This window comes from Glandiceps talaboti, chromosome 23 (assembly GCF_964340395.1).
Source record: "Glandiceps talaboti chromosome 23, keGlaTala1.1, whole genome shotgun sequence".
Classification (NCBI taxonomy): Eukaryota; Metazoa; Hemichordata; class Enteropneusta; family Spengelidae; genus Glandiceps; species Glandiceps talaboti.
In genome coordinates, this window is record NC_135571.1 from 2,118,593 (window position 1) to 2,146,438 (window position 27,846).

General features: G+C 37.1%; 2 protein-coding genes across 3 annotated transcripts; both read left to right on the forward strand.

Annotated features, from left to right (window-relative positions):
* LOC144453133 (tenascin-N-like) lies at nt 1-15,057 on the forward strand. The gene is made up of 15 exons (XM_078144412.1): nt 1-70; nt 1,037-1,146; nt 1,778-2,059; nt 2,965-3,132; nt 3,541-3,669; nt 4,524-4,796; nt 6,501-6,668; nt 7,694-7,822; nt 8,845-9,117; nt 9,752-9,856; nt 11,170-11,442; nt 12,045-12,571; nt 12,988-13,200; nt 13,742-13,925; nt 14,687-15,057. The coding sequence occupies exons 2-15, from the start codon at nt 1,059-1,061 to the stop codon at nt 14,920-14,922; spliced, it is 3,048 nt and encodes a 1,015-aa protein (XP_078000538.1). The 5' UTR covers nt 1-70; nt 1,037-1,058; the 3' UTR covers nt 14,923-15,057.
* A 5,911-nt stretch (nt 15,058-20,968) lies between these two features.
* LOC144452811 (ciliary microtubule associated protein 1A-like) lies at nt 20,969-27,361 on the forward strand. 2 transcript variants are annotated; one of them, XM_078143966.1, is made up of 5 exons: nt 20,969-21,089; nt 22,698-23,123; nt 23,363-23,625; nt 24,272-24,379; nt 26,183-27,361. In XM_078143966.1, exons 2-4 carry the CDS (start codon nt 22,724-22,726, stop codon nt 24,359-24,361), a joined length of 753 nt encoding a protein of 250 aa, XP_078000092.1. In that variant the 5' UTR covers nt 20,969-21,089; nt 22,698-22,723; the 3' UTR covers nt 24,362-24,379; nt 26,183-27,361. The 2 variants fall into 2 exon arrangements, with proteins under 2 accessions (XP_078000092.1, XP_078000091.1); XM_078143965.1 differs by lacking the exon at nt 24,272-24,379.
* The last annotated feature ends 485 nt before the right edge of the window (nt 27,362-27,846 follow it).

The window sequence follows — 27,846 nt, forward strand, 5'->3', positions numbered from 1 at the left end:
TGAAATTTAAAACGTAACATGTTAACAAGACTGTGAGAGGGAGAGAGGAATTGGAGCTCGAGGAATTCTGGTAAGGTCTGCAAATTTTTCGCTTGCTTATTAAATATAACCGGAAACAGCGATATAACGTGTGTCGTTAAGAACTCCGACAGACATGTTCACAATCCTATTGGAGTTATGAGAACATAATACTGGCTTAACTAGGTCGAACGGTAGCTAGACATGCAGGCAGATTTTGGAGAAAAAAAAACAGTCTAAAATGACCTCAAAAGCAAAGGTCGACTTTTAATACAATAGCACCGTCATGAATATCATTTGTGAGTTCCTACATAAACCTCTGGTAATTTGTGTGGTAACTGTCACGTAAATCAATAAACCACTTCCCAATTTATTAGGATGTAACCCAAAGCTAGGAAGTATGTGTAATGGATAGCGCATTTTAAACAGCTACGTAACTGCGCATGTGCGGCATGATTCCAACTTTGTAATCGTAGTGTTTACGCTGTTAGGGTTCATACTCGGGTTATTGCTATCTTGTTGCTTGGTTACCAGATTATGATACTTTTGAAAACAGGATTGATATGATTCATAAATTAGATTAAATCCATAACTAAATAGAATTATTGGTATAGCTGATATAGATTCTGAAGTTTCACCTAGATACGTAAATAACCTGATTTGAACTTCCAGTAGGAAGTAACTGTGAAAATTGAGTATGTGTGTCACAGTGTGTTTCATGTGTGTGTGTGTGTGTAAGTATAGTATGTATGTACATGTATGTATGTATGTATGTATGTATGTATGTATGTATGTATGTATGTCTATGTGTGTGTCTATGACGTCATGTTATTATTTCATATAATGTATCATGATATATCCAAGTAAATTAATCATTCTGCACTGTTTATAATTAGTCTGCCCTGCAAACCAGTACCGTAGTCTCTTGTGGAAATCCCCTGATAATAAAATAATACTCTAACATAGCGTGACAGAAAACCAAATGTTGTTAATACCTGTCGGATTTTTTGTTGTACAGATTATTATAACCTAGTGGTGTGATGGCATACCATGGTGGTATAGGTGATGGCAAGGAATACACTGTAACGACCGAGTCAACAGCTTTGGACGATACCATTATTATGGACGGTAAGTCACGTAGGAAATTTTACTGCATGTGTGTATATTTACGTCTTTCATTAAAAGCAGGATAAATTTTCGACAGGGATGAACCACCCCAACCCCACCCCCTCCTCCATGTTCCACACACTTACCCGTTTCTTTTTACATGTAAGACGTGTTGTTGTTGTTGTTGTTGTTGTTGTTGTTGTTGTTGTTGTTGTTGTTGTTTTCGTTAAAAAAAGATACATAGCCATAAGGTATACAAGTCATGCTAGCTTGACCATGTAAACACTCGATTTGTATGACTTTGTCTCTTGAAATTAAACTTGCCCTTGCCTTTTACTCAAAGTTTGAACACAATTATAAGCATGTATTAAATACCCATCGTTATTGAAGCCATGTTTAGGGAATTGTTAACGGAAATTTGGCCCCAAATTTGACTTTCCGTGAACAGATTTCCGTTTGAGTGTTACATCATACCCGTACCGTACGTCTGCATATGCACAGAAAAGGCCTGTATCCTATGATACCACCCCTAGTGGCCACCCTGCTTTTATTATTTACGTACCTGTAAAGTACTTGTTGTTGTTGTTGTTGGTGTTGGTGTTGTTGTTGTTGTTGTTGTTGTTGTTTAACGTCATACGTATTGTCTTCATAGAATTTGGTACACCATGGACACCGATTATAAAGTTCAGAACCACACATGAGATTACCATTCGATGGGAAAAGGCAACAGGTGATATTGGTGAACTAGAAATATTCTGTAAAGATGAAGAGACGGGTGAAAAGAAGCGTGTTGGTAAGGTAGATGGCAGGGCCAATGAATTCAAGGTCTCTGGGTTGAAGACTCAGACGAAATATCGGTTTAAAGTTGTGCCTGTACATGGAGATCATCGGGCCAGTTTGAAGAATAAACGTGCTACAGTCATCAGTCCGACAGGTATGGATAAATTTCACACACAAAGTGATAAACAAACAAACAGAAAGCAAACAAACAAAGAAATCAGACAGACAGACAGACAGACAGACAGCTAAACAATGAGTTTGACAGATGATAATAGAAGCTGAGAAACAAACAAATCCCAGGTCTCTCTTTCGAGGAGGAATCTACATCGAAATAAATTTTGCTCACAATCCACCCCCCCCCCCCTCCTCCCATCTCAATGTGAGGCTAACATTCAGATTGCAAACACGGTGCAGTTGTAAACATATAATCAACATGTGTATTATTTTGCCTCTTACGGTGTTGTAAATACGCCATAAAAGTTAACAAACCCGTTAATTTGGCTTAACCTTGGTTGGCTGTGATTGGTGGATTACAATTCACCTGTTATTTTACAGATATAACTTTTGATTCACGTACAAGGCCATGTGGTATACTTAGGTCATCAAGTAGTCTTTCACACCGTTATTGATTGCAGATTAGACCTTTAATATATACAGATAGTGGCAGGGGATAGTGTGGGGGCGGGAAATCGAATCTGTGAATCATCAATCAATAGTTCACAAGTAATCTGCCTTTACTTTAGAAACAAGGCGTTAGATTTACAACTTGCTGGTTTATTGTACGCTTTCGTCTAGCCTAAATAGTAAATCAGTAAAACGTAACTTCCAAAATCTTGTTATTTCTTGTTGAAGTGTGACATATTATGCAGTTGCTTGTTGGTTTCTGTGTGGTTGTATCAAACAAAAAGCTGAATGGTGTTAGGAAATTCACTTCAAGTTAGTTGTAAAAGTCCTAAGTATGTTTCACGGTCTTATTACATCTAATTATTCTCCTTGGTGAGGTATATAGTCACGTTGTGGTTTTAGTCAATCATTATTGTACATGTATTTTATACACAGAATGCACAACATCAAAATCAAAGGACACACAAACCAGACTGTCATCGACTTTACCATCAATGTCAAACCCAGAACACAGCACAGGAGAAGATAGACTACATACACAGAAAATGGCTGCCTTGGCTAAGACGTTAACAGATATCAAACTGCCACCAGATCCTAGAGAAGGTAATGTGTATAGGCCACGAAGTTAGTATCAAGCACCCAATGAAGGGCGCGTAAATTTTCCTTTGCGGTGTTCATTTGGTGTCTGTATGGTGGCATGTGTCACTTAGACAAAATGTAGCAAGAAACTGTACTCATGCAATCTTGCTATCTTAAAGTGTAGCATGTCAAGTTTCTTGTTGGTTTCTGCGTGGCTGTATCAAACAAAACAAAAAACTGCACGGTATTGGGAAATTCGCTGTAAATATTCAGACACTGGAAAGTCATGACAGAACCGAATTGCTCTGCATTTAGTACTAGTCAACAACTAAGATCAGAAACGGTTTGGGGAAAGAAGCAAAAGTTTCTGTGACTCTCACTGTACAAGGTGTATATAAAAAAAAATCTGTCGTTCACAATCTTCTCGTTTAGAGAAAATGACCAGAATTGAGAAAATGCTCCTCGAAGAAGAAGGAACAATCAAAACTGAAAATAGTGCTGATCTTGAAGATCTGCGTGCCTTCACCACTGTACGTCCACCGCCATTAACTGAATCTAATGGTAAGCCAGTGTCAGTTTTATACATAATTATCCAACATTTTATAGGTTTATTTTCATAGCCTCCGACTGTATTAAAAGCTGTCACGAATCCCATCATCTATTGCATATTTCAAAATCATATTTAAATTGTCTGAACACACGCATGTGGCTACCATGCTGTACACTTTGGGTAATAACGTTTATTCACTTTACGAACGGCGAGAAAGTGTATTCTTCCCTCAGGCTAGGAGTTGAGGAAGTTACAGTTATGCCGTTATCATAACGGCATAACTATATAGGTGTATGAATGATAATGTTTCTTTGCGCTTGTATCCCTGTTTTACGAAAATTAGACACATTAGTTATTCCCCACACAAATTTAAACTAAGTTATCATTTTGCAGAGTATCTCAATAGTTTGATGCCCTGAATCGTGATTTTTGCTCATCGTCGTAAACTACACCCTCTTTTACGGCACCATCCAAGACTCACGTTCGTTATTTCGCAGTGTGGCGGAAGAAAACAGCTCCGGTTTGCGAGAATGTTTTTGCTCAGATCTGATTTTATGTTTGCTCTGTCACTGCAAGTATCGTTGTTCGAGAAAGAAATTGTACTTGGAATGTAACACTATACACTCTGTGTTAATTGTTCCGAACATACATAATTTATTTTCACTGACACGATAACAACGTACGGCTGTAGATAAGTAAATAGTACATTATCTGTTTTGCTACTAAAACGAACTTAGAATAGTTCGTTCACCTTCGCCCTTTTTCGTGATGTTATCTAACTGTTTACTAGGTGAAAAGCAGTACCATTTTAAAAAATTAAAAAAAGTATTTGTTATAAAATGAAGGATTATTGTTTTTAATACAGCACCACGCATGATTGGAACTCTGGACGTGAATGACATAACGAGTAACTCGGTTTCCTTGTCGTGGTCTCCTGCAATTGGCCAAATCGATAACTACTGCGTTTCACATCGAAGCCATGGCGGTGTGGAGTCAGACGATTTCTATTTGAACCCTAGCGAAGAAACATATAACATCACAGATTTGGAGCCAAGCACTCAATACAGTGTATGTGTTAAACCTGTATGCTGGGACACTGGAAAGACTGGGCATGCGTTATCTACAAACTTTGTGACAGGTACGTACGTCATGGTAGAATGACGTCATCGGTCAAATTTGTATCTGGTCAGGACAGGTTGTCTAAAATGGTGTGACGATCGTTTTTTTTTTATTCTCAAGAATTCAGTCACACTTAATCTACTATTTATGGCAGTTTCTGGGTTTTTTTTATTTAGTATGTGACCGGGGTCACTGAATAACTGCGGCAAAGAGACGTGTTTCACTCAATCTATAACAAGACTTTATTCGCACTCTCGTGTCTAGTAGACAATAGACGACTAGAAAAACCTACAATGAGTATACAAAGAAATAGTAAATTGTATACAGCTTAATTACATCAAATTAAAACAAATTAACTACAGTGTTGAACACTTTATAGAGTCACATCAAAAGTTCAAAGTATCAAACCAAAGTTAATCTTCGTAAAGTCTGTCAGAGTAAACATTAACTATTGTATCTCTGTTACACCTTTTATAATTCCCTATTGTACAAAATACATACTTCTCGTCGTGAACATCACGTGCACGAAAGTGTAGTCACGAAGGTGTAGCTTGTTTTCACTCACGAGGTTATAGTTTACTTCCAGTCCAAGGAGTTGTAGGTTCCATTCACGTCGAACACGACAGCTCGTCACCAGTTAGGATATATATGTCAATTTCCAACGGCGAGGTTTCCAATTCGCCACCAAGTCTGCTTGAGTTACCAGTCTTCAATTCACCGCAATCCTGCAGACTACGCCAAATGTGACCGGGGTCACTGAATAACTGCGGCAAAGAGACGTGTTTCACTCAATCTCTAACAAGACTTTATTCACACTCACGTGTAGACAATAGACGACTAGAAAAAACCTACAATGAGTATACAAAAAAAGAAAAGCATACGAAAGTTTACACAACTCAAAGCAGATACATAAGGCGAACAATAATTCATTAAATAGGACTAATAAAAGTAACACAAGTATAATGAATTATAAATAGTACATAAACTCTTACCCCGCACGTTGGCTAGACCGAGAGGGACATTGAGTGACACTACCTACGGCAAGGCGCCCGTTCTGGAAGTGTCACGTATGGGGTGTGGCTCGCCTTATAAAGCTCATTTGAATGTAAAAAATCCAAACATACACCTGTCGAACACAACAAGTGACCAATCGAGAGAACGAGAAATCTTGGCTCACAAGTACTTTAGTGCTAGTGTATGTATGTTCTCATTTGCCTGTTCATGATTGGCTCTACAGTTGTCTCCACTGAAGTAGGGAGGGTTATTTTTTGTGTCACCCCCCCCCCCGATCTGCAGAATGCATGTGCTGAACAAACAAGGAAAAAAGAAAAGACCGGATATCATTAAGTGATGCCCGCGCTGACCAGAAACACGTCTTTCTTTCTTTCTTTTTTTCGCCTTATGTATTTGTGGTTATTATATCGCTATTAATGTGTTGGCATCAGTTTCATTATGAATAAATTATGATGATTTTTTCATTACCTGTAAGGGTATAACTTTGTACTTTTTCGATCTTTTGGTTATGTGTTTTCCTTTTTCTAACGCTACACGTGTCTTCATGGACCATACAATTCACAGTAAACTAACCAAATGAAAAAACTCAGTAAAAGTATACATTAGAGCACAGAAAATTAAATTTAACTACTCATTACAAACATAACTTGTACTGTCTACCCAATGATTGGAGATAATGTTTCATCATTTCGTTATATAGAATCAACAGAGTCAACTGCAAAGAGTTCACAAGTGATAACGTCGTCCACTGATCAAGGAACGAGAAAACCGACGAACCACAGTACGGGAGAAGATAGACTACACACCGGGAAACTGAACGCGTTGGCGCAAACGTTGTCAGTCCCATCGAGCTCACTGTCCTCCGATCCCAGACAAGGTAAATTAAATTTCTAATGATGGTACAAAAATCATGTAACAACTGTTATATTGCCCTGTGTATGCTCTGTTTTGCCACAGAGTGCACTATTCAAACTTGAGGGCGCTATACAGGCTCAGTCTTCTGAAAATCGAATGCTTTCTTCGACATGGTGAGGATGCATGCGCAGTCTTGTGTGTAGACAGGTCATTATCCATGCACCAGTGCTATTTTATGCAGTGGGGACTATTTAGTAGAGACGGTACGAGTAAGCACAACTCTTGCCACAGAGGGCAGTGTTCATAAACCCTGAAACAAATCGTCGCCTGGCTCGACAAGAATCTACACTTTTTTGTCTGGCTAGACAAAACATCTCTTTGATGTTGTAAATCTTCTCTCCTGGCTCGACAAAGATCTAATTAATATTTCCACATGTTATCGTCTGGCACAAGAACTGAACTACAATTGATACATTTTAGTCAATCAACTGTCTCAATTTTGTCAAAGAACTCGCCAACCTTAGTTTACCAGGGACTTTAAATTTGGCGATGATCTCGTACGATAACGGTAGCTCAAACAAAGAATTGTAAAATTTTGGTAAAGATGTTTGTCACACTATAGGTGATTGACGAAACGCTGTTCGTAAGAATTTTGTCTAGCCAGACGATAAAATGTTAATAAGATTTTTGTCGAGAGCCAGCGACGTTTCGTTTCGGGGTTTATTATTTTCGTTGATTATCTATAATAATTCTGATTATGTAATAGATAGTCAACGAGTTCGGGAGAGTTATGAATCAATAAACGAGGGTTTTGGGCACATAACCCTACCGAACGAATAGTCTGTCTTACTTATACTACGGCGTGATTGGCTCAAACGGATTTTTTTTCAAAATTTTGTGTAATTTGTTGCATGCAAATTGAGTGCTGAGCGTAATATAGGTATAAAGATGTGAAGCCCGACACAACACAACACAACACAACACAACACAACACAGCGCATCAGTAATGATGTGACGACCACTATTCTCGTTCTTCTCTCCTTGCAGAGAAAATGACAAGAATCGAAAAAATGTTGATCAAAGATGAAAGCAGTTCAAAACCAAAATCACACGATGACCCTGAACCTCACCCTACATGTTCTGGTATACAGTCTGGTTCGTTTGAGTCGCCAGATGGTAAGAATAATGTTGTGCATAGATCCATCTAGAAAGAAAAAAGTTTCTATGTCCCGAAATACATGGTGATGAAGTTTGTAAGCAAAGACACAATAATATTAGCTAGTTTCGGAAAATGTCAGTAGTACTGTATTGCTACAGTGTGTTGCAAATTACCCCTCTCTCTCTCTCTCTCTCTCTCTCTCTCTCTCTCTCTCTCTCTCTCTCTCTCTCTCTCTGCTACTACCACACAAAAACAACAACATGAAACTGCACGTGCTACATGCAAAGATAGCAGGATCGAATGAATACAATTTCTTGCTACATTTAATCAGAATGAAATCAGCCAATTAAAACACACTACAACTATACACAGACACGCAGGCGTCAACTAATTGTGTTGGTACAATGTACGCGGAGGGTGACTTCCGTCCTTCTTGGTGTTCAGTTTTGATGATTGTGATTGCATGATAATTCATTTCACTTAGACAGAATGTAGCAAGAAACGGTAATGATATTCAATTTTGCTGTCTTACATTGTAAAGTATAGAATGTGCAGTTGCTTACTGATTTCTGTGTAATTGTATCAATCAGAGAGAGTGAACAGTAACCTTTCGCATCGAGCTGCATACTACCTGTTGTCACGTTGAAGAAGTAAAAATATATGTGTTGCATACTTTTACAGTTCATTATCAAATTGTTTAGCCATTTCCACATGTCTTTGATAGTTGTACTATGTTCATCTCTTAAAAAGTACACCATTCAATTTCATTTTCTATCGAGTGCAATAATGAAAATGCATTGTACAATCTTAGATGTATTGCATTGATCGATGATATTGGGAATTTAATATGAAAATGTTGCCCTACGCTCTACCTAAATTTATTTTAAAAAATAATATTCATCCACTTAATTACATATATGAATAAATGGTCTCGAATCCTGCACCATGCCACTAACACAATGCAACCAGCGTTGTAATGTGAAAGGCGCCATATTGGTTTAACGACAGTTCAATTTTTTCTTTCGTTTTCATTTTCTAGACCCTCGCATGGTTGGTACACTAGAAGTTGGTGAAATAACGAGTAGTTCAGTGTCGTTGTCATGGGAACGTGCTTTGGGTGACTTCGATAACTACTGCATTTCTCACCGGAGTCCAGGAAAGAAGGAAACCGAGGTAATATATCTCGACCCTGGTGAAGAAAATTATATGATGAAAAATTTGGAATCCAATACACAATACACTGTGTCAGTTAAACCTATACGGTGGAAACCTGAACAAATAGGAGAACCAATAACAACACATCTTGTCACGGGTGAGTCAGAAATTACTTTAATTAAAATAAAACTAATTAAGTGTTTTGATTCATAATCCAGTCAGAAGGTATGTGTTGCTGAATATGGTGGACACGTGTATTCTTAGATAAGCTTATGCTTTGCTTGTATAATGCGCATGCGTAACTCATCAGTGGGAAAGTTCAATTAGTAATGAACTGACGTCACAGCTAATTTGTTTCAAAAACGTGCCATACTCCTTATAACTGTTTTATTCAATACAATATCAATACTATTAATAACACTATTGTGCGCATACAGATATTCTGATTGTAATTGTTGTCACATGTCAGAGGGCGCCCCACACTGTCCCCGAGTTGATTTGTAGAACACGGTGATCTCATCGGCGACTTCTCTCAAACGAATACAGGTACAGAATTCTAAAAAGTACTCGGTTTTCATTCACAAATATCAGCAGATGAAAGTATTATGCGAAGATTTATAAAACATAAAAATGTTGACAATCTAGGTACTACTAATTATCGTACATTGAATACCCCTAACTTCGTGATTATAAACTGCTTTGTTTGGGGTTAATATTACTTTATAATATGTTTATATATAATTTCATTTATATATAATTACTTTACTAATAGCATTTATCTTCATTTCCAGCATACGAAATACCAAAACAGACTGGAGAAAGACAAAAGAGAGGTAAACGGAAATTGGGCAAACGAAATGCAGAAGATAAACAGAAATCTAAAATTGAAGAAGAAGGTAGAGACTTTTTAAAACTTGTGTCTTTAGCGTGAACATGTTGTGAAAAATCACTAGACATGTACCAGGTGTTGTATTATAAAAACCTGCAAACGAATCAAAGTTCGCTTGGAGCGCATCCTGTGCGGAGGGGGAGGGGGGCAATCATATCGAAATTCCACTATACCCAATTTCTATTTTAATTCACTGCCTTCAAATTGATAACTTCGCAAATAGTTCCAATATGAATGAATTGTTACCGGTGCTCACAAGCTGGCTTGAATACATAATTCGACACATTGTAAATGAAAATGAACATTTGTAGTTACTGTGTCTGTGTATGTGACTGTGTGTGTGGATATATGTGTGTGGGAGGGGTATGTTTGTATATGTGTGGAGGTATATACAGTCAATTTCACAATTCGATGCAGCTTTTCTGTTTGATACAACCACACAGAAATCAATAAGAAACTGTTAAGATAGCAAGATTGAATGAATACAGTTTCTTGCTACATTTTGTCTAAGTGAAATGAACTACACATGCCACCAGACAGACATCAAATGAACATCACAAAGGACATTTTGCGCGGTGCTTGATACTAAGAAACACATGGCGCCCGAATGTCGCAAACATTTAATCTTACTATTGAAGTGTGGCATATACAGTGTCTTTTGGTTTCTGCTTGGAATGGTTGCAAATAACAAAAGAACTGCACGGTATTTTGACATTGGCTGTATGTGTGAAGGGGGTATGTCTTTTTGTGTATGTGTGTAATAAGATGTTGCACCTCTCAAAAGGTATTAAAAAATGCTGATTAAGTAAACAATCGTTTCCCAAACGTTACGGAATGTCAGACCAGGTTTCGAATTACTTCGCAAATGAAGCCCTAGAGTGGATCGTTCGTTTTTCAGGATAGCCATGCTAACATGTTATGGAGTCATGATGGTTGAATGATTATAGGGTGACCGGTTTGGAATCTGCAGGTTGCAGGTTCGAGTCCCTTCCCTGCATGCCTGCCATTTGTTTCTAAATGACTAAAGTCCTTGGGCAAGATTTGAACCACGATTGTGCCTCAGTCAACCCAGCTGTATAATTGGGGAACCTGGTAGGATAGAGGTTGCAATGTGAATGCTTTAATCCTATGCACTTAGTCTATAGATGTCTATAGAAAATCCATAAAGCTGTCTTTAGAATGTCTATGGAAATTTTTACAGACGTTTTATGGATTTTCATGTCGTTTTGGGCCCCCTTTTCTATATAGAATTTCTATACACTTCCATGCCATAGACTCGTTTTCGTAAGAGGTCCTTAACCCTTGTCGTTGTTCTACCAGGACCTGTTATTGATGGTGTTATCAGGACAAAGAACATAACGGACAGATCACTCACTATAAAATGGGATCCAGCTATCGGCAGGTTTAAAGGGTATGGGATATACCTGTCTCATGGTGACGGTAGGGAGAGGAAGTTAGACTCAGTACCAGCTAATGTACATGAATACGATTTGACCGATTTAAAACCTGGTGTTCCATACAGAGTAATGGTGAAACCAATCTGTAAAGATCCGTCTTTATGTTGTACTGGGGTATCAGTTAACATTGTAACAGGTAGGTCAAGTTCCCACACGTCTCTCTTCATGTATGTATGTATGTATGTATGTATGTGTGTATGTATGTATGTATGTATGTATGTATGTATGTATGTATGTATGTATAGGTAGGTAGGTAGGTAGGTAGGTAGGTCGGTCGGTCGGTCGGTGTTTGACTGACTGGCTGTCTGACTGACTGACAGGTCGGTTGGTTGCCTGTCTGCATCTCTCCCTTCTATCGCTATCTCTCTACCTATTTTCTCTCTCTTTCCATATTTTTGTCCTAGTCTTTCTCACCCTCTCTCACCCCCTCAATATATCTCTTTCACTCTATCTCTGTCACTCATCTCGGTGTCTCTGTCATTGTCTTTCGATCACTGTCTCTATGTGTCCCTGTCCTGTGTCTGTCACTAGCACTCTGTGTGTCTCTGTCTCACTTTGTCTCCCTCTCTGTGTTACAAGCAAAACATGTATTAAAGCTCAGACCACTATAGAGAAGTTCTCTATAGTGGTCTGAGATTAAAGCAGACGCAAATGACTGTCAACATACCTATGTTGTATTTTATTTCTTATTTGCAACTTGTCCCAGTCTGATATAATATATCTTATATTTTAAAACAGATGGAAAATATCGTGATAGAAAAATCCTGGAAAAATTCATTACGGAAACTAGAGACGACACAGACTTCTCTTTCAAGGTTGAGTTGGAAAGGGAGGAACCTATCATAGAACAGTGTGCCGAGCTTTATATACTCGCTGGAGAAAACGACATTGATACACTACGCTATCGTCCTGATGTCTCTTTTACAGAAAACCCTGAGACGTTGAATATTGGCGGTCCTACTAGGGAGTACTTTACTCTGTTGATTGACAGTATTGCTGGGGGGTCTACTGCAGATGAAAATGTTGCCTTTCTTTTCGAAGGACAAGAGGATCACAAAGTTCCAGTACACGACCAAGTTGCACTAGATAAAAACCTTTTTGAAATCATTGGAAGAATGGTTCAACATTCTATCCTGTGGGGAGGACCAGGTCTTGCTGGACTTGCGCAGTCTGTCAAGGATTACGTCACACACGGACATGAATTGATGATCTCTCTTAATATCAATGATATTCCAGACATGGATATCAGAGAAAAACTTCAGAAGGTGAATAACGAACATACACATTTATTATTTTTTAATGAAACAATAACGGACTTCTTGCCTCGCTATACTTTGTCCTCCTTCCCTACCCGTTTCTGTCTCTCCAATGTCTTCTGTCTGTCTGTCTGTGTATGTATGTAAATATGTATGTATGTATGTATGTATGTATGTATGTATGTATGTATGTATGTATGTATGTATGTGTGTATGGATGGATGGATGGATGGATGGATGTCCGTGTCTGTCAAACACACACACACACACACACACACACACACGACACCTCTTGTTATTTCGTCTCCCAGCCCTCCTTTCCTGTCCCTTTTCCAGTAGAAGTATAGGTAACACGTACTGGGACCTAGGACAGGGGAATACCACCTGAGATCCGTTAGTGCAGTTCCTAATTTTTGTCATTATAGGTGATGGATTGTAGTGATGACAATTTGAAAGAGTTGGCCACGGATCCCATTGTCCTTGAAATGATGGTGAATGCTGGATATGGTAATAGACTGATTAACAAGGACAGAAAACAAGTTGCAATACAAGATATATTATTATACAATGTAATCAGGAAACGAAAAGCTGAATTAGTTCAGTTCCGGTCTGGTATGAATTGTCTATCTATAACTAAGGTGAGTGTGACTAATCAAGTAGTGCCTTATATCACCGTCATTCTCAAGTAATACTTTTCATTCTGTGACTGACTGACTGACTGACTGACTGACTGTCTGTCTGTCTGACTGACTGACTGACTGACTGACTGACTGACTGACTGTCTGTCTGTCTGTCTGTCTGTCTGTCTGTCTGTCTGTCTGTCTGTCTGTCTGTCTGTCTGTCTGTCTGTCTGTCTAGCTGGCTGGCTGTCTCTGTTTGTCTGTCTCTGTCTGTCTGTTCTCTTTCTGTCTGTCTGTCTGTCTGTCTGTCTGTCTGTCTGTCTGTCTGTCTGTCTGTCTGTCTCTCTCTAGACTCTCTCTCTCTCTCTCTCTCTCTCTCTCTCTCTCTCTCTCTCTCTCTCTCTCTCTCTCTCTCTCTCTCTCTCTCTCTCTCTCTCAAGTGTGCAATCCCACAATCCCAGTCAATCAATCAATTGGTTAATCAATAAATCGATCCAACAGTTTTGTCATAAATGGTCTATATTGATATAATTTGATTCAATGAATATTTCATAAATAGCTGTTACAGCAGAATGAGAAGATAACAGACCTGATATTCCCAAAACAAGAAGAAGCCAAACCTAGATTTTGTTCCGTGTGTCCACTCCTGAAATTTGGACAGGGACAAACAAAATGCCAAACCGACACAAAGAAGTATTTCCTGAAGTATTTACAAGAATGTGAGAGACGACAGGAAGGGATTGGTAAGATAAGTTATTATTGGTTGAAGATGAGGTTTACGTATGTAAAGATGTGTATGATTTTTATAGTGTTGTACATCAGCATCTCCTGACGAGTGATTTACTCACGAAACAGGCTTGTAGAGACGAAAAACCCGACTTGATTTTCTTTTACCCTCAACATGTATATATATATATGTGTGTGTGTGTGTGTGTGTGTGTGTGTGTGTGTGTGTGTTATATATATATATATATATATATATATATATATATATATATATATATATGTATATATATATATATATATATATATATATATATATATATATATATATATATATATATATATATATATATATATTCACATTTATAAGGCATCCCACTGGGTAGATCAGTTTTCAATGCCATATTTAATTATTGGATTATAATCTCACACTTAATCTTAATCTCATGGAATTTTCCCAATTCTTTGGAATATTACCAGGAAAAGGGTCTAGCTAAATACAGCGAGAAATTGTATTATATAGGTCTTTTCTACAGTACTTCACAATATTTGGACGTGAATAGAAGATATTAAATTCGTAAAGGGCCGTGATTCAATCTCAGGTTTTCATATTAATGTTATCTTATCAGTAGAGTCATAAATTATAGATGGATTATTCTATTTGTTCAAAATCCAGGACCAACTTTTCCTAACAACTGTACCCATAATTTTAAACTATTATTGGCCTTTTACCCGGCACTGAGTCACACTTGTCAATCGTTTGGGGTTTTGTTGTTTTCAGACGTTGATCATAAAAGGGTCACCCTGGCGAAGGTTCTACAGTTTATTACTGGATGCACTGTTTTGCCGCCAAAATCGTATGGCCGCATTCTGGTTGAGTACCAAGCCAAAGGCCTACCCAAGACAAACACGTGCTTTAAGGAAATCTTCATCCCAACAAGTTACGTGAACTATAACGACTTTAGGAATGCTATGGACTATGCTATCTCACATTGTGATGGATTTGGAAGGACTTGATTTGGCGTACGTTATACTGTGCACGTGCATGCACATCACGTGACTTCATGCACGAAGTACACGAATTATACTACGCATGCACATCACATGACGTCATGTAGAAATAACATCACGTGACTTCATGCAGCAAGGACAGCAGGAGTATTTCTGCGCACAACATGACTTGCAATAATCACATTAATATTTCTTATATGAAGAAATGGAATGCCTTCAAATAATTTATTCATGTGGTCGGACTGTAACACAAACATGCAATGCTATATTGGAGAACTTCCTTTGATAATGTGTCAATCTCTTGGCTTTGAAGCTGCACTCGATTTAACAGGACATTTTTTTTTCGAACAGACAACAAACAATATACATGCTGAAATTTTTTATAGTGTCAGTAATTAGACATTTGTACATGCTAATTACAGGTCTATTGTATCCATAAGTAGTACAGAAATAGGTTGAAGTTGTGACTGGTGAATGTGTTGGGTCGCTGGTTGACATGTGTCGGTATACTTTCGTAGAAACTAATGTATGGCGCCCTCGTGTGGCAGGAATATGATAATGTCGTATGGATATCGTGTGTGTTTAACATATGCCCTGTGAGGGCGCTATCCCAGTCTTCGCTCACTCGAAGAACAGGGTGATGAAGGTGGAACGACATGTTATAGTCTATCTTCTAGTTAAATCACACCAGTCCTGTAAAAATCTGCAGGTCGTACATGCGATGATGCTACACTTCAGCTTACTATAAACAAAAGAAATCATTTATACCGTCAGCATTTATACGCCTTCGTGATCAGAAGGTACGAGAATCCCACCAAATTGTTGTCAATTTATAAAACAGACTCCAATCCAAAACGACCCGTCCAGTGATATTCAATACGCCATGGTCTGTTGAGATGAGAAATATATCACCAAATTTGAAACTCTGCTTTATCCGTCCCGTCAAAATGTTTACGCCACAGTATTTAGTGAAAAAGGTTAGCTTCTTCATCAGCTGGTATCCTGACAACAGCTGGTATCCTGGCAACAGTTGAAGATAGAACTAGCCTATTCAATCTAGAAGTCTCAGGTCAATACAAGTTTATGTTTAAGGAAGTCAGTTGATACCAATCACATCATTTATTCATTCGAATAATTTCGATCAACGTCGGCTTAGGGTGACTTTTAAAATATCACCTTAAGATGTAACCAAGCGTCTTGTTGAGGAATGTCCACGTCCCTTCCTATACAAGTATCACATTGAAAAACAGTGTCGTCGGTCCAGTGAAATGGGGATTGATATCTACGTACTGAATAAGTAATTTCACACGTGGCTCAAAATGTATCGCCATTACACTTTGAATTACATACATGACAGAAAACATAAACCAAATTAGAATTGTTGTAAGCGTGAAATGCTCACCCACCGTCCAAATCAATGACAATGATATAGTATTTTATTGAAATAAACAGACCATTCATTTATTGCTATATAACAATTTATGTCAATGTTATTCTAAATTTAAAATGTGTAACTCTGTATGTCATATACATCACTATATATATGGATCAGTAGTGTTCCATTCGTCCATTGAATAAAGATGATTTTTCCTGCATCAGATAAAGTTTTGCATTTGTTAGAGTATACATAATTATTCATGTTGAGCTTTTTGCATCTCTCTCCCTCCCTCCCTCCCTCCTCTCTCTCTCTCTCCCTCTCTCTCTCTCTCGCTCGCACACTTTTATTACATATTATTTATTTCAAACCAGTTTTATTTTTTTAAATATATATAATATATTTTGAATTTCAATTTTATGCTTTTCTTGAAAAGAAATAAAATTAAATAACTCCTGTACGTATATTAAACAATAATCTAAAATCTTATTTGAATTAAATAATATTAACATGGAATAAAAGTGTAAATTCCATCCAAAAATTCATATCAATGGTTAAAAATGGTCTGTAACACTAAAAATGCAAAAAACTACAGCTAGAAAATGAAAAAAAAATACTTTGGTGTTGCTCGGCTGTCATATTGACATTTGCCATAATATTTAGACAAACGAAGTGAATTGTGTTGACGATAATTATGTTTTCTTTAATAGGCATAATTATTTTATTAGCACCTGGAGAGTAAGCATATTTCTCAGTAGTAGACTCAATATTACGCACAAATTAACACGAATACAATATTCAACGAGTTTATTTCATTTTAGTTTTTTACTTGGAAATAAAATTGTCTCAAGTTGAATTACATGGGGGGGGGGGGCTTCCATAGACAACCTTGTGCATACGGGGAGGGTCTGCCAGGGAAGGGTTTTTACGTTCATATCTTAGGTATGAGAAAAGGGTATACTTTCCTATGCCAGAGGAGGTTAGGAAACTCTTCCCTAACTGGACCGGTAGATTTTGTTTCCATTTTAGCTCGATATATTTCTATAATTTTCAGTAACAGTGGGGGTGGAGGAACTACGTGTATATATCTATTAAAAAATCAATGGTTGCAAACTCCTATTGTGTAGCCATATCATCTTGTCAAACCTATCGGAAGCGTTCACTGTTTTATAAGAATGGGCAGATTGAAAAAAATACCTACTGTAAACAAATGTGAATTGTCTATGGCCTCCAAACCACCAGCACATCAACGCTGGATATACGAGTCTGTCAGCTATTTAACACAGCTAAAGTAATAAGGTGACACAGATCCATCCGGACAAGTTGATATAATAAGACTTCCAACTTCCATGGTGATTCCCCTTTCAGCTTGTGATTGTAAAATATGTAGACCCCTCCCCTGATCTCGTCACCCCCATAAAAAACAGATCTCTGTATAACACTGTATATATTCACCTTGCATTCAGAGTTCTTCACTATACACATAATACAGCCGTAGTTCATGCGTTATTTACAGGTCATTACACCTTGCCCAGGCCTTTCTACTGTACTGACTGCAATCCACTTTAAACACGCGATAACAATACTTCTCCCTGGACGTACTTTGTACACAATATAATGGCACACACACACACACACACACACACACACACGCACACACACACACACATATATATATATATATATATATATATATATATATATATATATATATATATATATATATATATATATATATATATATATATATATATATATATATATATATCGAACACAGAGACTCGTACAAATGTGAGGATTTATATACCAGCGACGGATACGAGTGCTCGAATCATATTCTCCGCATACACTACGCTTTCTCTGTATATTGGTGGTAAAAGGCCTAAAAATGATTTGGTTCCGATTACCTGACGCCATCTAATTTTTCACTGCCGATCCTGAATTCTTTTTACGTATTCGAGAAAAAAATAATAAAATCGCGAAATTTGTGAAGTCTCGTGAGAAATATATGGATGCGGAAACTGACATCAACTTAAAAGACATTATAAAACTGTTCTTCCAATCTAGATCTGTAATTGCTGTATATCTGATGAGAAGAAACCAATAACACAGATCTCGAGACCATGTGGAACGAACAGATTGGAAGAACAGTTTTATATTGTCTTTTTAAGTTGATGTATCCTTCCACACCCACTATTTCTCGTGAGACTTCACAATTTTGGCGATTTTATTTTACAGTGTACTTTTCTCAAATACGTAAAAAAGGTTTAGGGTCGACAGTACGTGAAAAACTAGGTGGGGGCCAGGTAACCAGAAGCAAACAATTTTTTATAGGCCTTACAAATAATCAATTACAAAATGTGCTATTATTCACCCCGTGTGTTTTTATGCATAATTGTATATTTACTTCTGATTAATTTCTGCGTTTGTCCAAATAAAAAAGGTACTACTTCTAAATCCCAAGTGGGAGAAATTGTGCCAGGTCGCCATCTGTAGCGACGAAAACAAACACGAATACAAAAAGCGATATATTCTTTACTGCTTAAATAACTATATACGTTGTTGACCTAGTACAGTGGCTACAGTCAAGTAAGGTACACATACCAACGGTCCAATTACTGTCAAGTGGTTAATTTTGGAGGGGTTAAAATTCCGCGCACTCAGACTTCAAGACAAAGTAGTGGTGTCTTGAATACGCGCGACCATATATAGTATGAGTAATAGGAGAGGGACATACATATTTCTACAAAACTTTTTTTTATAATATTTAAATACATACATACATACATACATACGTACATACGTACATACATACATACATACATACATACATACGTACGTACGTACGTGTACGTACATACATACATACATACATACATACATACATACATACCCACACGTACATGGTTACAAGACTTTCCAGTAGCATAATCATGAGTTACTACGGTTACAAGACTTTTCAATAGCATAATCATAAGTTACTGTGGTTACAAGACTTCAGTAACATCATCACAAGTTACTATGGTTACAAGACTTAAGTAGTATAATCACAAGTTATTATGGTTACAAGACTTTTCAGTAGCATCATCACAAGTTACCATGGTTACAAGACTTTTCAGTAGCACCGTCACAACCAACAACATCAAATAGTGCAGGTAAATACAATCTAGGTCTTAATGCACGATGGGTTATATAGGCAGACCAACGACTAGTTCTTTACATTTCTACTATTACACCAATCAACTCTTCTTTCCACTTGTGCTTAAATCGTCTCATTCATCCATTCATCTATTCATACATTCACAAATGGCATTCATTCATTTAATTGATTTATATTCATTCATTCATTCATTCACTCATGACATTCATTCTTTCACTCGTATTCATTCATTCATTCATTCACCCACCCATTACATTCATTCTTTCACTCGTATTCATTCATTCATTCATTCATTCATTCAATTAATTAATTTTTACTCACCCATTCATTCATTCATTCATCCATCCATATCCATTCATTCATTCATTCATTCATTCATTCATGTTTATTTCACATTTCACATTTTCATTTCTGATTTATGATACTATTTGTCAATATATCTTCGTTCTGATAACGCCCAGCCTTGTCATGACGAGTTAACTTACTAGCTCCATATCAATATTTTCATTGATTACTATCAAGATAATGTACAAGTAATGATATAGCAATCAAACTCGATGCAATTGCTGTTAGAGTCATGGCATACCACTCGCGTTCTCGCCGCGATGCTTGTTTGTTGCCATGGTTGCAGAGTTCATGATTGAGGTCGAAGGAGATTTTTATTTACTTGGCCAAGGTTTCGATTTTATGTAATATCACGGAGAACAAATACGCACCTGAAAAGATGTAAAAGAATGAAAAATGAATGCAATATCAATAGAGAGCCGTAGGAATTGTAATGTATTGAAATGAATGAATCGATCAGGTGTAAAATGCCCCCAAGAAATATATCACACATGAGCATTAGGACACATCTGTTTTTGAAGGACGCGAATAACGAGTACGGTACGTGTGCAAATACCTTCAAGGGAGCTGGCCTCATAAATTCCGGTATCAAACCTGAGAACGTGGTTTCGAAGCAACGATGTCAAATAGTGTATTCACGGTATCTGTCTCTGGTCTAGCGGCGCTAGCTAGCTGTTTAGTTATACTTCCATGATACAACAACTTACTAAGCTTACAATATTACGTCACCGGCATAGTGCTGGTGTCTAATTATATTCAAGTTTATCGCGTCTGTTCGTTGATGGGCGTGGCAGGCTGATAGAATCCCTCCTTCTTGTTGTATCGTGAGGGTTTCACTTTCACGAGCAGTATCTGATATTATTTTAGGTTATGGGTAATTTGACGTGAGCTTGTATCTGGGGCATAGAACTTCTGGTAACAGGTGAATTTTACACAATAAACACAACAGGTTTGTTACACGACATTCGACGTCACTACCTTGGTAGCAAACACAAGCCAATAACAACGCGTCTCCCAGTCACATGGACGCGGATCGATTTCTCGTTCTCCAAATAATCGTATCGCAACAATAGCCAATAAGATACAGCAAAATTGATCACATGACAAAGTGGGCGTTCCAATCTATTGTTACTCTCTGCCTAGAGTTGTCAGTCAAAACTTGGCTAGATACCGTCTTGTATATCTTGGTTACTGTTTGGCGGCGTCTGCGCTCAGATTGCAAGCGTTATCAGCAAGCGAGAACGTACAATCAGTTCTCTCGGCGTACATCCGTATTTTTACACGTTTTTAAAGGTGAGTACACATTTATGAATGTGCTGATCGTTAGGATCTCATCCTTATCTTTCGTTAGATGCAATTTTAAACGTAGGATTCTCCGTTTTTCGTGACAATTTTAGCTAGATTAATATTCAGTGTTTGTACTTTGATGGGCCAAACTTACTTAGCATGGCGGCCATTGTTGTTCGAGATAATTCTGCATGCCCAAAGATATTCTGTTAATAATACACGACTTGGTTATAATATGGGCCTCAAGAAATAACGCACACAAATCGAATAATACCAAGTGTTAGATTCAATATTCTTTTCAGTCTGTTGCCGTGATAAAACCGCTCGGAAGACTACTAATGAAGTCAAGTGCCAATGGGTTTATTCGTCTCGACCCCACCAACTTCTCATGCAAATTTTCTGTAATGAATGGTTGCTAAGGCAATTTCAAAGGTCTCTGAACTATCAACTGCAGTTTCGATGCCGTCGCGAGTCGTTGGTTTTTAGACAAATAATGTATGACCATAATTTTGTTGATGTTTTGTACATAGAGACATAAAATGCCATGATAAATTTGTGACAGTGTAGCAGTAATGCCATGAACGAAACACAATACACCGCTACCTCCATAACACATTACAATGTCAACGAGTGTCGTATATAAATGCAATATGGTACCATAGCTATGGACGTCTCACACAATATCTCTCCCCAGACTTAATGTTTTGCAGATAACCAGATAATTTTGACAATTTATACGACCTAGATTTCATTTTATTAAACAATTTGGTGTGTGTATGTTGACAGACGTGCGTGGTTGCCCCGTTCGATAAACATGTCCAAATACAACGAAGACCGCGTCGCAATGCCGTGCTTGGTAGTTGGGGCTTCTGTTGGGGGTGTCATGAAAATACATATTTATCGCTTTTCTAAACATCTTCAGAGCTTCCAAACTACCCAGACTATTCCATACACTAATTTTCTTCTACTAAATACATATATAAATAAACAATAACGGTACTGGATGACTTTGTGTTTATTTTAGTATTATACACTTCATCAACTTAGCGAGTGAAACCGGTTACTAGAATCAAAGTCGCGTGAATGATGTCCAATTATATGATCAAGTTCACAGCATGACAATTTCAAAAACGTCTTATCCGTGCATTAAATTGATATTATTTCAGCACAGTTGCGCCATTATTTCACGAGAGTTGATATCGCATGGCAACAGTGGCTTCCCAAATCACTCTCGCATTGTCTTTGTGTGTGACTCAAGCATTCATAACAACAATAACAACAACAAAGGGACAGATTCACAAGTTTTAATTTGTACGGGATTAACTTATCGCGTCTCGCAAATAATCAAACGTGATAATATAGTGATAAAATATTTGATGGTGAATAAAGTATTTTGAATTTTGTTTGTGAATCAGTACTAGGTTTTAGCGCTGAAATGCTGTAGTTAGTGCTATTATGTGGGAATATTTAGTTTGTGTGTGATGGCAAAGTGTTCTACAGTTGTAATTACTTAGTCTTAGGGGCCGGGGTAACGTAATGTTTCAGGTCGATGTGCTTTCACAAAATCTGATTTCTTGCTTTACTTATATTTTAAACTTATGCTTTTTCATCCAGATAAATAGTAAATATATTAGAGCATCATGGCTCAAGGTTGGGAAAAACATCAGAGGAGAGGTCCTATAGCGGCTGAATACAGCAGTCCTGGCCCTCGCTACATGGTCCCAGGTTCCACTGGTCAGAAGAAACATGATGCTAGGAAGTACATGGCTCCAGCATACAGTTTTGGTATTCGTCATGCCAAATTTACCAGTGACTGCAGTCCAGGACCTGGATACCTTGTACAACCAAACATTACACGTGGTGGTCCAGATGGAACACCACATTATTCCCTGTATGGAAGACCTAAGGATGCCTTGGCTTTCAAAACACCAGGACCAGGAACATATTCACCAGAAAAAGCCGGCAAATCTGCAAAAAAATCAGCTCCTGCTTATTCATTATCATCAAGAACGAAAGGATTTCGCTTTGACCAGTCTCCAGGTACGGAATTGTATCAAATTTCTTGTGAATTAGTTTTGTATACTTTATTTTAATTTTCCAGGGTTTTGTTTTGACAAGGAAAAGAAATTACACAAATACATATGTAAAATCATATTTTGTGGGGAGGGGTGGGGTGGAACCGAAAAAGTAGCTTGCATATTGAGATTTAGGATTTATTTTTTAACAAACGTTGTCGAACAATATCTCATTGAAATGCTTTCTACATATTTAATTCTCAGCTGCAAATGCATATTCTCTGCCAAACATCCTGGGTGGTCGGGCGGTAGGAAAGGACTCTGCTCCATGTTATTCTCTCACCGGAAGAAGCAAGATCGGAAGTTTCCATGAAGATCTTCAGAAAACACCCGGACCAGGAACATACCGTGTAACCAATCCCAACCAGTACAGACAAAACGCACCTTCCTATTCGATGACTGCAAGGAATCAACTACCTAGTGACTCAACCAGGAAACCAGGTCCTGGCCAACATAGCCCAGAAAAGGTAAACTTTGATAAAATCACTGTAATACATATTCCGTTAATATTAGTTCTCATTTTCATCACAATTTTTTGGGGGTTTGGGAATAACGAATGTTTGAAATATATATTTGATGACATATTCACAAATGCAGCAGTCATTACAAGTACATTCTATGTGATTTTTTGTTATGAAGTAGTGATGCTTTATTAGATATGGCATGTCTCTTTTACCTGTATTAAGAATACAATATGACTTTCGAAATGTTGAAAATAACGATCGTGAGAGTGAGTGAGTAAATATAAATATTACATTCATCTCATCCTGCAGTGTTAATTACTGATAATCTGACATTCATAGTGTGATGTACTCTGTGTACAAGATGAAATTCATATTTAAAAAGAAATACTTAAAATACATTTTTGTTGACATGGAAACAGGCACATACATTTGCCTTCCTAACTGGATTTTTGTATCTGTTCGATCGAGGTACTATATAAAACCAACCTTCTGATAATAAGGGTTATTAACAAAACAAAGTTTTCACATGTAAATTTAGAAGACCAAGCTCAAATTACTGTTTTCCACATCTCTTAGTATTTATTTTGATCATCAAACATTTTATTGTCATAGCAACTGAGAAACAATTTGGTGGTTCTTACCTTCATAGGTTTACATTACCAAAAGGAAGGCCCCGTCTTTCTCATTCGGCATTAGACATTCTCAATACATGTGCCCAGTTATCCTTGAGCACGACTAAATAGTTAATCAGAATGAGGTAAGGGCTAGATGCAGGGAAGGTCTGAAAATGATCTGCCTGTGCCAGTCTGTATCTATCATCTGAGGGGAGGGTAGGAGGTGTGTGTTTGGGTAGGAGGTGTGTTTGTGATCATCGTGGTGTCATTTTACTCCCTTCGATAATCATCATTTTTCTAGTCTTTTTTGTAATAGATCAAATGGGTCAATTTTCTATGCTTTTAAAAAATTAACCAACATATTTTATTTATTACAGAACATATAAAGAGACAATTTGTATAAAAAAATGATTACTTTTTTTGAGATACTTAATAATTATATCACTAAATTTGATTCTAGTAGTTACAAAAATGTGAAATTTTCGAAATATGCTGTTTTTCTGTCATGCTGACAGCAACACATCCACTTTTCTGAGTTGATGTGTATGAAAAATTAATTTCTGAAAAAGGACAAAACGGAAGTAATCATTTTACAGTGCTGTTACTAAGGTTTTAGCTACCTAGCAACTGAGAGAATAATACATTTTGATTTACACACTTAACATTGCATATGGTTGCAAGTTTTGAGTGGGACTGACAAAGTTGTGGGGGTGGGGGTGGGGTAGGGGATTTGAGTAGCTTTTACCATAGTAAAAACTCTGTTACACAAGTTGTCTCTTTAATCACAAGTGTTCACAAGAAGAGTGTGGTAATTAGTGTATTGTGTAGCCACTTTTACCCCCATGGATGCACACTGAGATACTCATTAGCATAACAAAGTCTTCTGTGAATAAATGCATATCATTTGCATACATATCACATTACCACATATATATACGGTAGTTATAATAGCTCTCAGAAGAACCCTTGCAAATGATCTTTTCAACCTAATTCTATTTATTTTATGATATTTAAATGATTAAATTTGTGTTCTGTTCTTCTGAAACACATCACTTAACAATAATTTCTTGACATAGCGGGTCAATGTCAACAAGTAAAATAGTAAACTTTATAACAGCTTAGTTATATATAACCACTTTGTAACATAAACTCTGTGCTGTGTCTTCATTAAAACTATACTCATGCTGAAAATTTATAAAAAGGAGATATTTTACAAAAGGTTCAAAGTTTAGTAAAGCGTGCAATACATGATTACCACACTCTTTTATGGCACTCTAGGGCTATAAAAGAGATCATGGCTTCTGTATTCCTGGTAAAATTTCTTTTAATTTAACCAAGTTTAATTTTCTTTGAAGTCTGTCGCCAATCCAGCTCTGTGTTTCATCACTGTGCTGTGTTCTGGGCAACTGTATCTACATGTGTGTGTGTGTGCATGCGCTGCCTAACCTAATGTTTACAATATTACAGTGATCGCTGTGTTTATAAATCCATGCCTGGATCCATGCTTTACAATAAAACAAATATAGTGACTCTGATTAGTGGGAACAAAATTACTCGAGGGTTGGGTCGAAATATCTTTATTTGGACCGTGACAAGGAGCAACTCAGACATGCGATTATTTTGAGGTGTGATCGATACTTAGCTGGTAAAAAATATTCAAATGGCATATTTAAAAGACCAGAATAATCCAGTATGTCTCATTTGAAACAACACCTAGTCAAGACCTCTGACATTGCAGGCTCTTTAACATTGTCATTACTTTAGGACAGAAAAAGCATTGATCCAGGCTTTCAAAAATGGAACTTTGTCCTTTCATGCATATTCATTTCATGGTAACCAAGCAACATTCATGGTAACCTAGCAACCATAATTATATAATCCTAACATTGAAAACCTCACCATTTTAATAGCTAAATTTTCTTTTTCTTATTTTTTTCCTCATTTAGGTTGTTATCAACAAACCACAAGCACCCGGTTTCTCATTCGGAATCCATCATTCACAATATACGGCTCCTCTAATTTGCGATCCCGTCGATTAAAACATTGGATAAAATATTGATCATGATGAAAAAAAGTGAACTTTTACTAATTCATGGATATGAAGTTGGAAATTAAATGAACAGTTACAAATAAAAGAATAATTATTTATCATACCAACGTAATGTATTGTGGCGTGGATGTGCTGAACCCAAATAACATTGTGCAAGATAGACAATGCTGAGAAATATAATCGCCACCAAACAGGGCTCTCGTTGGCTATTACACTTTTTGTGTCAGTACCAACATATTTTTTTAAACACACCTGTATTCAATGTCCGTCCTTATAAGAAAAAGACCCACGGTTTTTACATTTTTGAGTTTCTGTTGTCATTTTGTGTTTGTATATTACCATTTACGTATAACACATTTTAGTGAGCTATTACACAGTGTATATTATGAGGAGAGTGTCATGGGAGATTTTAATCATATTTTGATGGTTAAAACATCATAGGTAGAACTTGTATCATAATTTGTAGGAAAATACTACAGGGGAGGGGAGGGGGGAACTTTGATGTGTGCATCTCCAATAGAGTAGATACCCAAGAGCTATGCTTCATAAAGAAACGAGTGTATTTGAAAAATATTATCTTCCAGACTTCTAAAATAGATGGTACTTCTTCATATATCAAAATTATACTAATATAGCTTCTGATCTTCCAAAAGATTGCCTTAAGTAGATGTATAAAAACTTACGGCTTTCAAGAACTTGAAGGGAAAAGTAATACTGGTAGATCCTGAGAATGAAAATTTAGAGCGCGCTATTTTCAAATCATGACTTTAGCAGTACAGACGGTGTATACATTTGCCGCGTGTACATACCATATTGTACATACCATATTTTGATTTTCTTGGATCTACCGTAACATTGTGTGTAGATGGTAAGGTATTTTATCACAGCGATGAGAAATGGAGTATCATGATTTGCTCGTCATAACTCAGGTGTGATCTGCCCAGGAATGATAGACAGTATTATTAGGAAGCAGTGTGGCGACAAGTTCTTGAATTCCAAATTATGCAAGCAAATCTGTTGTATCTATCTCTTCCTATTATATGAAATAAAGTTTTCATGTTTTTTACGAAGTAAATCTATTCTTTTGTAAATCCATTCATTTCATGTGTGTGTGATTATGTAAATGATGTAGCCACAGTCTGTGGTTTTCATGTTTTTGACCAGTTTTTGTTACAGGCATTAAGTGAGAAAAATTTACCTGGGTTCTGCAGTCATTTGACCAGGGTTCCCAAAATATAAACTAGGGGAAACTACGCCAATTTTGCCCAATTCCCTCTTCCTGTTACTAGGGTTCTAAAACTGTACAAAAAACATTGTTTACAAGGAAATTCTTGGAAGCATAATAGCATTTGTGTTGATTGTGTGAATTGATCACTGATCATGATGTAGAGTATATGTGGTTGTCTTATCTTATTTGCACAGTTGTTTTTCTGGTAATGTCACACTTTTGCATTGATCTGGGGGGTGTTGATCACATTCAGTGATGCACCCTCTTGAGTATACAGAAGGTACTGGAAAAAATTAATAGACTCAAAATTGGGAAAAGCTTGAATGAATTAG